At 39.5% G+C, this 16,922-nt stretch overlaps 1 protein-coding gene across 6 annotated transcripts in view; it reads right to left on the bottom strand.

Annotated features, from left to right (window-relative positions):
• Usp15 (ubiquitin specific peptidase 15) overlaps positions 1–16,922 on the bottom strand; it is an 88,720-nt gene that overhangs the window by 14,094 nt on the left and 57,704 nt on the right. For 5 of the 6 annotated variants that reach the window (XM_028786538.1, XM_028786539.1, XM_028786541.1 and 2 more), the window contains 3 exons: positions 4,668–4,841; positions 2,965–3,123; positions 2,654–2,878 (listed from right to left, as the gene is read on the bottom strand). In XM_028786538.1, the coding sequence (XP_028642371.1) occupies positions 2,654–2,878; positions 2,965–3,123; positions 4,668–4,841 (558 nt within the window). Of the gene's footprint in view, positions 1–2,653; positions 2,879–2,964; positions 3,124–4,667; positions 4,842–16,922 lie in introns of those variants that run through there. The other variant, XR_003713835.1, reaches the window with a different exon arrangement.

The following is a 16,922-nucleotide window of genomic DNA, read 5'->3' as shown; positions in this document are numbered from 1 at the left end:
TGACCGCGCTCACTGACTCACAGCCTACACTTACAACTGTTTCACCTCTGCTAACTTAAACCAACAGGTTACTTGCCTATTGTTGGGTTGTGCAGAGGTTTCCAGCCCTTTCTCTCTGCGGTCCATCATGATGCCCTTTCACCATAACCCTGTATTGTTATGCCCTCAATTTCCTTGCTACAAAACTCTGTTTTATTTTTGCTGAACTGTGGTGGTGTGAATAAGAATGGCCCCCCACAGGCCCATGTTTGAATGCTTAGTCATCAGGGAGTGGTACTATTCGAAAGGATTACGAGGTGTGGCCTTGTTGGAGGATTATGGATGGGCTTTGAAGTTTCAATAGCCCAAGCCAGGCCCAAGGGCTCTCTCTTCCTGTTGCCTGTGGACCCAGATCTACTTGTCTTGCATCATGTCTGCCTACGTGAAACCATGCTCTCCTCCAGGATAACAACGGACTAAACCTCAGAAACTTTAAATGGCTGCCATGGTCATGGTGTCTCTGTAGAGCAATAGAACTCTCACTAAGACAGGAACTTTCTCATGGCTGTTCATGTATGCTGGAGGAAATAAATGTCCCACTTTCAGCGTTGGTGAGCTACAAATGACAGTCTAATTGGATACTTCTCCCACTGCCCAGGAACATTCCGCGTTGCTCAGCTACAGAAAGCATTTGAAATCTTCACCATTTTTTAGCTTTCTTACCTCACTAGCTGCACAACACTTACTTCACTTAGGAAACTGAAGCTGTTTTGATTAGGGGAGTCTAGTTTGAATCCAGAGGTGCTTGTTCCTCTCTCTGAGCCTATAGTGAGACACATCTTTGTGTCTGTGCATACCTGACCCTCACACCTGGGCCTGAATTTTGCCTTCTCCTTCCTTTGATGCTCAAATCTAGCAATTACCCCTTCTGTATTTACCTTAACTTGGTGCAAGTGCTGAAATATACACAAGTTAAAAAAAAAAACCAAATAATCCCAAACCCCAAACTACAACAGCCTTTACTGCGTTCCCCTAACAATCCCCTTAGCTCCTAGAGCCCACTGCTCACTCAATCAGAAGAGAAACACAAGCAGTTTCTCTTCAGCCTAAACACATAAACTTAAGGACTGCTGAGTGGCCTTCTTAGACTCTCCTTCTGGACCCCAACCACTGTGACACTGAACACAGAGTCTGGCTTGCCTGGAGCTTGTATCACTTTCAATGAAGGATGTTTAGCTTTAAATCACTGCACAGACACTGTTCTTACTAAGAGGAAGTAAAGGTACTTTTGCTCACAGGGTACCTTTCACACAGATTTACTTCTACTCGGTATCTACAAATCTGACTCTAAGAATTTATGGAAAATAACGTAAGAGTCAGAAGTTAACCTGCTTTGTTTAGGGAAAACGCACCAAGTGAGTAACACAGATCTGGATGTACTTTTGCATTAATATTTACACGGCACAGCACTGGGTATAAGCTCCTAGCCTACAAAGAGCCCTGGGTAGTTGAAAAAGGAAGAAGATAAGGTGAAACTAAAATCTTTGAGGTACTGCGACAGAGGAGAAAGGAGGAGCTGTCACCAGAAGGAGGTCAAATGTGAAGGAAGAATTGATTTAAAAACAGAAAATGTAGCATTTTTCTCATAAAATGTTGAGGAATCCAGTGATAGCACATGACAAAGGACCCAGGCCACCAGCTGACATTAATGTACCACGGAGGTTTTGCATGGAACAAGCAAAGCATAAACTAAAGACTAAAACATCAATTGAACAAGTACTTTTACTATTAAGGTTTTATTAACTGTGTCCACGTGCATGTCACGTCATGAGTGTGGGAGTCAGAGTGTAGTTGTGAGGGCAGGGTCTCTCCTACCACCACGTGGGTGCTAGGGACTCAACTCAGCATTGTCAGGTTTGGCAGCAACTGCCTTTACCTCGCTGAGGAATCCTGCTGACCCTGAACCACGTATTTTTTTACCAATTTTTTATTTTTCATCAAAATCATGAAATGCCTGAAGGTTACTTCTCCTTATGCATGATCGTATCACAAATCACAATAAATACAATAGATAATAAATACACAATAGACACATACACAGACAATAATAAATATGAAAGTAAAATACAACAGGAGCTTTACTTCTACAAGAGACCAGGAAAAAAACCCTACAACATAATGAATTTGACTAAGGGGTGCTAGAGCCGGCTCAGTGGGTAAGAGCACTGCGGCGCCTCTGTAAGAGCCAGGCTCCATTCTCAGCACCCATGGGAGCACACAACCATGCTCCAGGCCCAGGGACCAGAACAGTATAGAGACATACACAGGCATAATACCCATACATACAAAATAAGTACATTTCAAAATTCTTGATAGGAAAAATACATATAATAATACTGTTATTAATCTTTCTAAGTGGATATCCATCCCAAATTGTAAAACAAACATCTTGGTTGTCTTTGATGTGATAAAGAAATTTGATAAATTTATTTTTCTATGATATCTTTCAACTTCACATATTTCTAAACAGGTGCAGCTTCCAGAATATTTAGTTTATAAAAGCTATTATCCAATAAATTTTATTTTTGAATAGTGCTGAAGAAACCAACAAATTCATAGTCCCAGTATGAATTAAGTAAAAATAACAAATGCCAAGAAACAAGTCGTTACTTACTTGCATAGGCTTAGCAAGTGGATCCATTCTAACTAAATAAACCTCCAAGCTGCGTTCTTTTTTCATAGGCAATGGAAGCGTTAAGTAACAGAAAGGGTCAAAAGTCACCGAGATCTTAGCGCACTCAGGACACACTAGTGTAGACTTGAAAAGGCCATGAAATATATCTACTATGATGGAATCATTTCTCTTTAAATGGTTTTCCCAGGCTTCTTCTGCAACCACCTACAAAGGACATAAACCCAGTTACTAAGAGGTGTTACAAAACGTTAACAGTGAAGACAATAACACTATGACCTTCACTCATTTACCTTGTCTGGCCTCCCGTCAGCATCTTTTAACTGGATATACGGTTTTTTCCTAATTCTATTCAGGTCCTCATGTAATCCATCTAATAGGAAAGCCAGCAGCTCTTGGCAGTCTTGCTGTTGATATCCAGAGAACTGAGGTGCAAAACGTCCTACCTGTGTCTGTAAGACAAACAAAATCACAAAATCAGCGCGACAGGATTTCTTAAAAAGCACATGGTTGTTCTCATTTTCACCTATATATTATAAATTACTTCTATGCCCAAGTCGTGATACATTTTAAACCATCTGGAGGTGTCCTCCAGTAAAACCCTGTTACTGATGTGCACTTCCTTCAAGAAGGTCAGTGAGCTATACTGCCTTTTAGTTTCAGCATCCTTTTGTAATTTTCTTAGTGTTTTCTTTCTATACTTTGGTACTTTTCTGCCAGGCTAGCTAGTGCTTGAAACAGTTCCCAAGCAGAGTGCTAAGGTGTCATTTATAAACACAGGGGTAGTCATGTACTTTATGGGGAAAATACAATTAAATACATTTTGTTAAGCAATGAGTTATAGTGTTGGTTGTGAAATTAGTATTAATGTGTTAACCATATATAACAAATCCCAAGTTTTCAAACACACATAAAACAGAAAATGTATTCAGTAATTGGTGAAAACTGTGATGGAGGCTTGATAGAATCAAATCTTGCTTTTCTCGATGAATGTGCTTCTGTATTCCCTCATTTAATTTGTGATACCTTTATGGAAAATAACTTGTGAAGAATCAAAACTGGTGTCCTGCCTGCACTGTCTTTGCAGCATTTGCATACAGTACCTGTTTGAACTAGAGTTACAGACTGTAGGGAGGTAGCTACCATACAGGTGCTGGGAACTGAACCCTGGTCCCCTGGAAAAGTGGCCAGTGCTCTTAACTGCACAGCCATCTCTTCGGCTCTGATTAATTTTTTAGGAACAGTTAGATGGTTAACAAACTATTTCTTAGCAGATGTTCTAGGCATGCCACTTATCTGTAAAGACTATGGCTCACAGTGACTTCTCCCTAAGGGTAAGATCTAAGCATCGACATCATACACACAAACACCCAAGTGTAAGAACCAGACTGAGAACACAATCAATGACTAGCTGATGGTTGTTTTGCAAATTAGTTTCATTCTGATTTTTTTTACAGTTTACAATGAGCACAAGGATAAACTAGATTACTCAGACTTAGTGGCATGTCCAAATAAAGCTCCTGCAACATATAAAATGTTCATATGGGCTTTCCAGAGACAGTCTAAACCATTCTAAAACATATCAGTGTATATATGCGCGAGCGCACACACACACACACACACACACACACACACACACGTGCACACGCAAATGCCCATGGAGGTCAGAAGGGGGCATCAGCTCTACTCGAGCGTGAGTTACAGAGGCGTTTCCGAGCCACCCGATGTTGGTACTGGAAACCAAACCCAGGTCCTCTAGGAGGGCAGCAATCGCCCCTAACCTCTAAGCCATTCCTCTCCAGCCCATTTCTAGACACTAGAAAACAAAACCCAAATGAAAACCCCTAATCACTGTCCTGCTGTAAGCCATATCTGTGTCTCTGGGACCCCAGGAGACACTGCGAGGGGACTTCATCCCTCAGCTGGTGAGTTGTTGTGTCGATCCTCCAGGGACAAGAGCACACGTACTTACTAAGAGTAAGGTCACCACACTAACCTTAAACGCTCTTGGAGTGACGTAGCTAAACTTTCCAGACCACATCTGCTTGATGAGTTCAGCATAGGATTTAGCTATTTCACCTCTCATTCCTAAGGGATTGTCAAAATTCAGCTCTTCTTGGTACTTATCATTGAGAAAATATTCAGTAAGTGGAGGTGTGTTGCTCAAACACTGCAAAGAACAAAACATATTTTAAAGTAAAAGAAACCACATGCATACTTAAACTGTTAAAATGTAAGCAAAGCAAATCAATTTACTGTGGCATACACAGAGACAGAAATGGCTCCTGGTGCAGAGTAACAGGTAAACACTCACATGAGGTATTCAGATGACTCACTTCCCAAACTCTCAGTCAGTTAATACTAACAAACAAACCACTAATACTTATTGCTCCAAAATCTGCATAATTTTAACCACAACAAACTACCTGTTAACTGGGGAGAAGCTCAGTGTTTTCTTTCCTTCTTTTACTCAATTGTAGAAATTATGGGCTGTCTAAGTATCCCAGGCACCTGGAAAGTAGCCTGAGTAGGTAAAAACCAAGACGGCGTGCAAGCAAAGACAATTTGGAAAGGGTGCAAATGGCCTGTGGCAGCCATGGACTCAAATCAATTGCAGATAGGAAAATATTTGGAAAAAATTACATTCATACTGAACATCTTGTTTTTTTTGGTCATTATACTTTAGCCAGTGCAATATAAAGGTTTTATAAGCAGTCTAGAGACGATTTAAAGAATGTAGTAGGAGATACAGAGGCTATGTGATAACCATGAACCTCTTACTATATAAAGCACTGGTGCCCCTGTGGATTTTGATACCAATACCTCATGGATACATCCCAATGCCCGGGCTGTACTTACTGCCTCTGCAGCCAGAGCCTTATCACAAAGGGCAGTTTCTAAACCTGCCATAGGTTCAGCTGGTAGTGGCGTTTAGAAAGGGTACTACTGACCAGGAAAACCTACTGAAAACAAACTTCAGGCAAACTCGATATGTTCTTTCGAAACTCTTAATACAATAACAATCTAATTTTTGTTTATATAAAACTGCAAAGTTTTTCTCCAATTCTTTATTTTGAATAAATTCCTAATAAAAACTTTATTAGATGGTAGATATATATTTTCCACAATATTTTATCCCAAAATTATTGTATTATATATAATATCTCAAAATTATTTGGAATAACTTTAAATGGATGATGCCTTCTGATTTCACCTCAGAGAGAACACCGTGTTGCTTTATTAATGAATGTTTCAAATATGCAATGTCTCCATAGGAATCTATGTGTCTTGGAGACAGTGACAAAGCGCTCTATGGGAAACCAGTTGCTTGCATGTAAAGTTTTAAAGATCCATTTTGCTGAGTCTCAATTAATATTCATGGAAATCAAAGTTCTGGAGAGCTGGTAAGCCACTGAGCTGCATGAAGTTACATAGGCTTCTATGTAGCTAGGGGAAGTTCAGCTGGGTGTTCATACAGGTAATATAAATTATGACTATATTATGTAGTCTGCCCAAAACACCAAAATAAGCATATTTTAGTTTTATTTAGTTCTTCCAAGTAAATTATATTACTCATTTTTTGATCTCAATTATTTATTTAAAAAAGCCTGTTTACTGAGTAGTCCTAATTATATCTATACGATTTGAATGTTGTCTATATTGAGTTCCCCATCCCTCAAGAAAGACTTGGAGCTTACTTGTATCACAGAGTTACTGTTCCGACTCTCCCTCTCCTCCTAAGGTCCTCCCCTCCTGAGGTCCTCTGAGCTGCCAGAGAGTAACCAGTCACTCTGACTGAGTTCCAACCTCCCCACTGGCACCTTCTTACTGTCCTTTTGATTCTGAGACAGGATTTTCAGTTGTCCAGGCTGGCCTTGAACTCACTCTGTGTCACAAGCAGCCCCTGAACTGTTCCTTTTCTTCCCTCCATCCCTTGAGCAGCTAGCATTACAGGGCCTTGGCACCATCTCAGACTCAGGCTGGGCCCTGCAGGTCTTCAGAGTCCTTTACATTTGCTTCCTGTACAGAATTTGTCTTTGTATTAAAAGATACACATAGGGTAGTTTATAATGTAGCAGGTAATTAAGGGAAAGGATACTTCCTATGTTTCTTCTCAAGTCTTTCCACCCGAGTTTCATTTTCTTCTTTTATATTACACTTCACCTTAGTTACAAACCTAGCACTGGAGGAGGTGGTGTGGCCATATGGACCACACCACAACAGAGATGCCATTACTTAGCAGTAAGTATCCTGATCTGCCACCAGAAGGATCAACACTAGACAGACACTGGGCAGAGGAGCCAGTCACAGCAGTACCTGGCGGCTGTGACTGGGTCAGGGTCATATGGACGCAGCATTCCACTAGAGTCTATTACCATACTTACATGAGCAAGTTTATGGCTTTACACATAGCTCAAAAACAAGTGGTACAAACATCAACAAAGTTCTGAACTTCATTTTTGCTCAATTATTCATGTGCTCTATATCCTTGACTTAGAAGACCTTCCAAATGCAACTGAAGAAAAGTTAACTCTCTATTCATAACCAGTGATCTTTTAAATGTGTGTTTAGCCATGTCAATGCCTTGCTATAGAACCTTTAATACATCCTTGCATTCATACTTGAACTCCCAGTTCTTAGACGAACCTCTCTATTCATCCTAGTCCCTTGACAATTCCTTTACTCTGTTCACTGCCAGTCACTGGACTGCTACGCTCCTCTCTCTCTGCACATACAGCCTCACCTATCTGCAAACATGGCTCACGCCTTACCCTCTAACGAGACTCAGGCAGCCTACTGGGGACCTGCACTCAGTTCCTCGACAATGTCTCCTGCTGCACTTGTGTTCACTTTGAGTCTAGCACGGACTTTTAGACATATCATAACATTACTGTTGGTCTATGTCTTGTGGGCTGTGACCTCCATGACAGCCTATGTATCTGTAATCTCAGCGCTAAGAACATCACTTAGTCCATGCACAGTAAATATACACATTTATTAACAACGTCTGCCAACATCTACTAATGCCTTTATTCTCTCGGCTTTTATCATTTTCCTCTCAATCTTAGCACACAATATTCAATTCATTTTTGTTAAACGAAATCTTTGCACATGTGGTAAATATAGATTTGCTTATAACGAATGGAATCAAAAGTACCTAAAAGCCCAGGGAAGCAAAAGGACATTTTACACTGGAAACAGTCCACCTCTATGTCTGACTTTCTGTTGGCTTTACAGTGAAATGCTTCAAATTTTTTAGACTAGCATTTATTTTCACACATGACAGGGACACATGACAGTTTGAACTCATAATTCAGTACTGCCAAACTAAATAATGAGATACACATCCTTTTAACAAGTAGGGCCTGTACTTCCTATGGAGATATCCTAACCAATATTTGAATTTAAACATTCCACTTGCAGAATATAATGTGTTATAAACCTTTCAGGTTATATTTTCGGGCTCTTTGTAAGAGTACATGAACATAGAGATCCAACAGCTATTGTCTGACTAGTACAAATTACAACAACTTTAGAACTAAAGTGATAACAGAAAACTCTCTGAATCCTGAAAATACCGGTACATCAGAAGTTATGTTCTTTAAGTCATGTGAGGACTAGTTACTATAACTGTTTGTACAACCTTCAAGACACAGCTAGAATAAGGGCCAAGCATCGCAATGGTTCCGTAGTGTACGAGCTGTTCTAGCCACATTCAACACCATCATTCTGGGAGAAAAGAAGAAAGCAGTTTCTTAACTTTTGGATGTGTTGCTGTTTGATATGAAATTATTGCATGCAACCCATCATTTAGAGTTTTCATACGAGCCTATCTTAAAAGTCTTTGATGACTGAACCATCTGCTTAGACTGGCTGCTATTAAACACAATGCTCTAAAGAACAACTCCCTCCGTAAATATACGTATGTGCACAGTTCTTCACATTTAAAGCAGGAAATTATCCTTTAACCACAAAGATCATTGGTTGATAGAATATGGATTAAAAGTCTAATGTTTACCAGGAGTCTAAATGCTCTCGTGACTGTAAAATTGAACAAGACAACTCTAGCCATATAAGATATATGGTAGTGGTCAGAAAACCAAAACATATGATTGTGCCATATGAAAAAACAAATCTGTATTTCTGACATGACACCTGTCTCTTAATTTATTGAAATTCAACCATCTGACACCATAAAACATCAAAATCAAGAAAATTAGATCTCCTCATTATCTGTAATAAAATGGGGCCCAAACATGAGGAAATGTATTGATCTTAAGATCCACATGTATATATGTCTTGAGCTATGGTCCTATTATATAGCCAAGGTTGAATATGAAATCCCGATCCTCCTCCTTTAGCTTTCCCAGGGCTGGGAATAAAATACGGAGATCTTAAGCCATGTTTTGTTTTAATTATAATTGGGCTTAAGAAGTTTGTTTTTTAAATGGAAGAGAAAGCTTGTGAAGATTATATTGAAAAGGAACACCATTCTTGAAAATGATGAGGCTACTACCAAGTATAAAACATCTATACTAATCAAAACATAAAGCGATAGCCAGATGTAAGAGATTAATAGTATCTTTACTTCTTAATGTAAAAGAGAAAAAAAGTAAGCAACTTCTTTTTTGTTTTTTCGAGAAAGGGTTTCTCTGTGTAGCCCTGGCTGTCCTGGAACTCACTCTGTAGACCAGGCTGGCCTCTAACTCAGAAATCCGCCTGCCTCTGCCTCTCAAGTGCTGGGATTAAGGGCGTGTGCCACCACTGCCCAGCATTACTGAGTTTCATGTACATGTCTTCCGCCTTCCTCAGCAGATCTAGGGGGATTGACACTCCCTCTTCTGGGTACCTGTACCTCTAACTCACTCACAGAGTCAGTGTGTTATCCCATTTTGCCCCAGCATCTAGTCCAGTGATAGCCTGACAGCCCAAACCAGTGTTAATGGAGGGACAGCACAGAAGGGAGACACAAACAGTCTCAGGAGAGACTCAGAACACTGGCACAGGAAGGTACTCAAAAGAACTCTTAAATTGCTCCTGGTTATAACTCTTTTCCAACAGTTATATACATTCAGAAAATCCTCTTAATGCCTAAAGAGATTTCATGCACACTTCCTAATGAAGGAAAACAACGCCTGTCAACATCCAATGTCTGCCAAGCTACAACTATACGAGTTAAAACTGCTCTTCTAAATCTGTAAGCAGAAACAAAGCAAAAACTCTAAAGAGATTCTTAAACACCTGAATGTCTGACTTCTATCCTGGGTGTTCTGCTGTGTGCTTCACTGTAAGCAGATCTTTACCTACTGCAACTATTTCATAAAGAATTGCCTATGAAAAACAACCCAGGTTTAAGTGTCCTTAGCCCAACATGCTAGAACTGGGAAACCATGGGAAATGTTTTGTTACTTAGAAAGGTGCAAGAGATTGCACCTAATGTTTTTATTAATATACACATATTCTTTCATAATTAACATTAGTTTCTAAAAGTAAAAGACTTATTCTTTTACTAAGTATGCTCTGGTCAGCGAGACTGATGCCTTGTGAATCCTCTGATGAAATTTTTAGTTAATGGATGTTGAGTCTTAATTATAAACTTCTATTTAGTTTTTGGTTTGTTTCTGTCAAACTGAAGAACTAAGTTTTCCATACAACGCAAACCAAGTCTGAAGTCAACATATGAATAGTTAATAGCCATCCCATAAGTTGTAATGAATCTGGAATTGTCCCAGTACCTGGAAAACAGTCAAAGCAATCCCCTTCAAAAAGAGAGAGTTGCCTTTTGTAATGCTGAGTGTGACCCTCGCCCTCTCTGCTCAGGCGCTCCAGTACTCGGCCCTCAAGTGTTCATGTATGCTTACTACTTTAGAAAACCGGTAGGTAACTAGAACAGGAAAGAAAACACACTTACGTTTTCATTACCTACAGCTCTTGAGTTTTGTAACTCATTCCGTAACTGATCAAAGTGGATGTCACTCAACACTTTTTAAAGAACAGCTATGCCTTCAAACTGAAAATAAAAACCCAAAGTAAGGGACTTGCTTTTATTTTCTGATGATTTTAAAAATAAAACCTGAAGTTATCCACTTTACAATCATTTCAGAATATTCATGTAACTTTTTCTTGATTGTAAGTCAGGTGAATGAAGAATCTTTACATTTTTTTTCAATCGGTTGCTGTCCTGTGTGTTATAACAACAGACTGAGCACTTTGAATGGTAGTGTGTCATCAACAGCACTCTATGATTAGCGAGACAGCTGCTCTAGTCCTGTTGCAGTGGGTACTGGTAAGTCTAACACAACCGACCACTCACGTGATGAGCGAGCGACAGATACAAGGCTTTGTCAACTAGACTTAAAAAAAAAAAAAGAGCTTTTTAATCGATACTTATTTTTATAAAATTTCTTCTAGAAAAGTAAGATCTCAAAACCCTTGAAAAGAATTTGAAGGATCTTCATGAATATAATTAAGACACTTTTTAGCTTTACATTTCTATATTCCAAGCCTTTTCTTTTTTAAGTTTAGGTAAATAAAAGTAGATATACTTTTCTTCCTTTATGTTTTTGCTGTAATTCCCCTTCCGAGTCGTGAGCACAGTAAGAAGTAGCTCTATCACGATGCTGGGGTCATTCCTGCCTGCCTCCCCCATCCTGACCGCTCGCTCACCTTCTAAGATGGGGTCTGCCTAGGTGACTCAGGCTGGCCTCAGTGTCACAATCTTTCTGCCTGAGTATCCCTGGTGACTACAGCAGCCTGTGCCACATCTAGTTGAGTGGGTATGTATTCAAGGGAAGGTTCTGACAGATGCTGTTTTCGCCCTATCACTGTTAGTGTAACCCCAAGGCGTACGACACTCTTAGACTACAGCAATCCCACTGTGACTCCTTTTTGATCACATCTCTGTATGGTGTATGAAATCCAGTAAAGAATTACTATCAAAGCTCTGGGATTATGACATACACTTTTTTTTTGGTAGCAAAGAAATGTTAATTTCTTTCCTCCTCTTTCATATGTCAAACTGAGAAAGGATAATCCTAAATTTGCAAAAATGATTACTTATAGTAAGTTTATCCTTTACTTATACACGTCATTGTTTTAAAAAGCTAACATGATTTTCATACTGAACTGGAGGAGATTCCTTCTGATATGCACACATACAGGTCTGTGATAAACTCCACCAAGGCTCTGTGGCTCTTACAGACTTAGGTATGGAATACTTATTTAAGGAGGCTTTGGCACTACTAGGCTTCCACAGCAATTAGCTAATTAAAAATATGTTTTACAAACAAGCTATTCATGAGTGATTTATGTTGGCAATTTTATGGAAAACGAGGTAAAATCATGTAGTTTGAATAATTTTAAGAAACAGTGTAAGTTCTATTTATATTCATAGCTTGCCTAATTTAATTTGAATGTTAAATTACCTATCTCTTAACTCTTTCAAAGGAGTAAACTAATGAATGAAAAAAAGTGTGTTTAATTTATGACAGTCCTTAAGAGAAACAATGAAGCCATGTACTTCCTGAATCAATTCATTACAGCAGGCCCACACAACAGTAAACAGAAGCCAAAGCATCACAGGATAGTTTGAAATATGAAGCATCAAATTATTTTTGTAAAAAAGAAAACAAAAAAGCCTTTAAGCAATCATTGTGAAAGTATTTATTATGGAAAACCAGTATTTCAAGAGAACTGTCATGGCAGGAGTAAAATTCTGGAGGGTTCCGTGCACAGCACTGTATCACCATTAGGGCACACCCTGCATTGCAGCGCTGGTCCAATCTGTCACCTTGTGACCAACAAGGCAGTCCGAGCCATGTGCCATCATACTGGTTACACTTGTGGGGTGCAAACTGTAAGGCTGATGCAATATTTCTTGTCTGTACCACTTCCATTTTTCAGTTGTAAAAAGTTAACTATTGTATGTTAAGTTCTGTTTAAGTTATTGTGCTCTTCTGTAGTTTGACAGCTCCAGAAATACTGCCAACCAGGTACAGATCAAGTACACTTCTGGTAAATGATTTTTTTCTAATGTAGTATTTTTAAAATCAATTTGTGGAGAGATCCATCAAAAGAAAATGAAACAACTTTCAAATCACCAAAGACTGGCACTTCTGTGAAACAAAATAAAAAAAAAAAAAAAACAAAAAACAAAACATCATACAAAAACCCAGTCTGAGTATTATAGAATACAAAATGACTCCATCAAATTGAGAGAGAAAACTTGGATCACTTACAATTTCTAAACGTTTTTCAACATTGACTAGTCCAGTGAAATCACAGACAAATCATAAACTGTGAGAACCATCGTGCTGACATTATTATCTGGTATCATATTGAAGATACGAAAGAAAATGAAGGACAGTCTGTGCTGTCTCAATAACCACTGTGCTCACTCTTAGAAAGTGACGGAAGGAATAGGGGAAGTGCTGACAGTGTATACAAAGAACAGAAAGTTCTTTTATGGATCTGCCTTAGGAGATAGCTGATTACAATGTAAATTTTATCCTTTAAATGGATGTGCCTTAAGAGACAGTTGGTTACAATGTAAATTTTATCCTTTAGGTGACTTAAAAAATGTAAGCTAATCATAATCCTATTTGCTTCTTCAAACTGTGAAATTTGGAAGCAGTGTCCTGAATGGCCTGGATGCTGACACACGGTATAAGAGAGATGATGGGCAGACACATTTTGATGGCTCACACCAGAAAAAGCAGCAGAGTACAGAAATAATGCACACTGGGAGGAAAGGGCCGATGTGCTACGCACGATGACATAGTCAGCAGGACCTGGAAGGCAGGGTGTTGGGTTTTGACCTGGGTGAGTGGGTAAATGGCTGTGTCTGTCAAGAAGTAGAAGGAAACAAGGATTTCCAGTGTGGTTGTACACTGATAACCACAGCACCTGGGGGGTGGGGGGGGGAGGAGCACTGTTATGAATTCAGCGTCATCTTGGTCTACACAGAAAGTGCCAGGTCAGTGACAAGACAGGGTCCACAACAACCAACCAGTCGAGATCAGGGTCAGCTTTAGGAGACATGCTGAGTCTGAGTCATTTGTAAGCTATCTTGGCACAAATATGCACTTTACTTCGTATGTTAAAGTTGAAACTTAGGAGAGAGGATTGCATCCGGTACAGATTTGAGATGTGTCAGAATATAAACAGACGTCTGAGAAATAGTGCACCGAATGGCGTTAGCTGACAGATAGTCTGTGATGTGTCAGCACATTTTTAAGCTCTCTATCGTTACAACTGTAGAGACCATCAAGTTTCTGTACTCAAGGTGACAGTTTAAAAGCAGCAGAGCTCCAGTTTGGAATGAGTAGTCTGGTTTGAAAGCCATGTTTGCCCATCATTGCCGCTTAGCTGACTGAAACGGCAATGAGAACACAGGAGGAAGGAGGACAGACTACTCCTTTCCAGGAGGCGGCTCACTCTACCGACACGCTCCATTCAGAATACATGGAAGAACTGCAGATGAGCTGAAACGCACAGAGAGGAAACGAAGCTACAGTTCAGGGGATGCAGACAGAGTCTGGCAGAGCATGGCGATTCCAGGAAGGTGGTGGTGTACAATCATGCAACTTATGTGTTACTATTGCTAGTGTAGCATCCGGTGATAGCACTGTAAGTGTAAAATGAGTCTGGAATTAAATTTCACCCTCTCAGAAGACTTCTCCTATGAAGTAATAATGTTTCGTTGTTGTTTTGTTTTTGGAAAAATACTGAAATACTTCTTCTGATAAAATTATATAATATTAAGAAAACCTCTTAGCAATGTATTCTTAACCCTTATATCAATGCCAGTATAACTGAGGCAGTCTAATCTGGTATACACAAAATCTGGCATATAACCGAAGCACTATAAATTAGCGTTGTAAGTACTCTAGTTTATGCTACGTTTTAAAAGAGCATTCCACCATGTAAAAAGCATCACTAGCACGGAGGGTTCTCGTGCGCACTTATTAAGTGTAAAGCATCACTAGAATGTAGGGTTCTAATACATGTATTAAGTGTATGAATGGTATGCTCTTGATGTGGTGAAGTAGAATTCTGTCACAGGGATTTCTATGAAGAAAAAAATGGAAGACAGACATTAAGTATATCACATAGTCTGTAAGTCTGGTAATTTTCTGCTATAGTATCATAGTACGGATAACCTGAATCAAAATAAAGTTAAAACTAATTCAAAAGGCAGCATCTGCTGAAGTGTGGCACAACATGAGCCTAACGTGCACGGCCGTAACAAAGCACTTAACAAAGCAGTAAGATAGCCACTTCTTGGTGACACGTCACTTATTTTCTGATGGCTTTCTTTTCTTCTTTGTCAAAACACTATGTACATCATATATTCTAATATATCTTAGGTATTCATAAGACCATGCATTTACCAGATCATGAACTCCTAGAGACAAGCAATGTCTTTTTGAATTCAGTATTAGTAATGTCCGGAAGAGATACTCAATGGACATTTTTTTGAGCAGATAAATAAATAGCAAAACCAATTGGTTTATTTCGCTCAGTTGCTTCACCCTTTTCTCAGCTGAACTTTGCTCTTTTTTTTTCTAGATGAATTAGTCAATTTGTCTCATGTACCATATAACTAGATTTTGCTGGGAAAAACTTCAAGAGAACAAGTGAATTTCATTCTAAATTAGTGTTGCCTGATCCCAACTGAGCCCCCAATCTAATTCTCTACAAATGACTGAATGCTGTTTTTCAGAGATAAAGGATTTCATTATAAAACCTAGAAAATATTTGCATTCACAATTCTTTTTTCTCCTACCAAATGTAAGTGCCCGTCCTCTATACAAATAATGTAGAACTTTTAGAGACGTCCTCTTTAGATACAACAGCTTCCTGTCTATACGTATCTCGTTCCCCTACCTTAAGTTTTTTGACCTATACTCCCAAACAAGAATCTCTGGCTACTTATATTTATTTGTATGTTTCATAAAGCACCATGAAGCAAACACACCTATAATTAATTCGTAATCTTCCCTCACTTCAATGAAGCCCTCTTTTCCACTCCTCTGACTTCGACAGTGTTAATTCTCAGTACTATAATGCACAAGACACACTCAGACACTTAAGACTCCTTTTATCCTTCCTTAAATTTAGTGTTTTCTATATATGTGTGATGTTATTCCAGGTAATAGACATACAGTGGTGACTAAAAATAGCTGCATTAAAAAAAACCTTATTTGTTCCTGTTGCATGTGTGTATGAGCTAGGAAATAGCTCTCAAATACAAATGAGCACACCAGCTGGTCACACGTTAGAATGTAGGAAAGCAGTTACTCTTTTCTACAGTGTGCTGGGGGCAGGGCCTTTGGCTATCAAAGACCTAACAAAGTTAAAGAGCAAAGATGCAGACACTCAGAGGAAGATTATTATAGTAATTATAGACACAGAGGCAGAAACACACAGCGAGTCATTTCAGTTAAAGTAGACTCATAAAATGGTGGCCTCGAATGCACCAGAGGCCTAGATGATGGAGGACTCCCTGTGGTTCTAAGGACGGGCTATGTTGTGTGAGTGCATCTGCACATGCACACAGACATGATCACACACATTTGTGGAGGCCTGAGGTGCAGGGTTGGTGTCTTCCTCAGTTGCTTTCCATCTTATCTTTTGAGACAGAGTTCTCACTGACCTTGGAGCTCATTGACTGGCCAGACAATCCCTGGGATCCTCTTCTACCTTCTTCTCCACACTGGGAGTACAAGCCTGGGCTTTTCCTTGGGTGCTTGGGAATCCAAACTCAAGTCCTCAAACTTGCATTACCCAGTGACCCACCTTCCTAGTGCTCAGAGCTTGGCAAACTGACAAGGCACTGTTACAGGTCAGAGGAGCAGGGAAGTCTCCTTAGGTATGAAAAGAACTCTGTGTTCTTTACAGACAGGACTGAGGGTAGAAACAATGAAAACAGTGAAGAAATGAGACTTGGCAGCCTGGAACTCTCAGTATCTCTGTAACACATTCACAGGCAAATTTCCCACGACCTGGCTTTGTGTCTTTTGTTCAGATCATTCTGTCCTCCTCACAAACCTAATTACTCCTCAGTGCTCCCATGTCCTCCTCTCAATGCTCCTGTGTCCTCCTTACAAACCTCACTAATTACTCCTCTCAGTGCTCCCATGTCCTCCTCACAAACCTCACTAATTACTCCTCTCAGTGCTCCCATGTCCTCCTCACAAACCTCACTAATTACTCCTCTCAGTGCTCCCATGTCCTCCTTTCAATGCTC

Source organism: Grammomys surdaster, unplaced genomic scaffold (assembly GCF_004785775.1).
Source record: "Grammomys surdaster isolate TR1022 unplaced genomic scaffold, NIH_TR_1.0 125548, whole genome shotgun sequence".
Classification (NCBI taxonomy): domain Eukaryota; kingdom Metazoa; phylum Chordata; class Mammalia; order Rodentia; family Muridae; genus Grammomys; species Grammomys surdaster.
The sequence above is the reverse complement of the archived record's forward strand: the minus strand, read 5'-3'. Positions and strand labels throughout refer to the sequence as shown.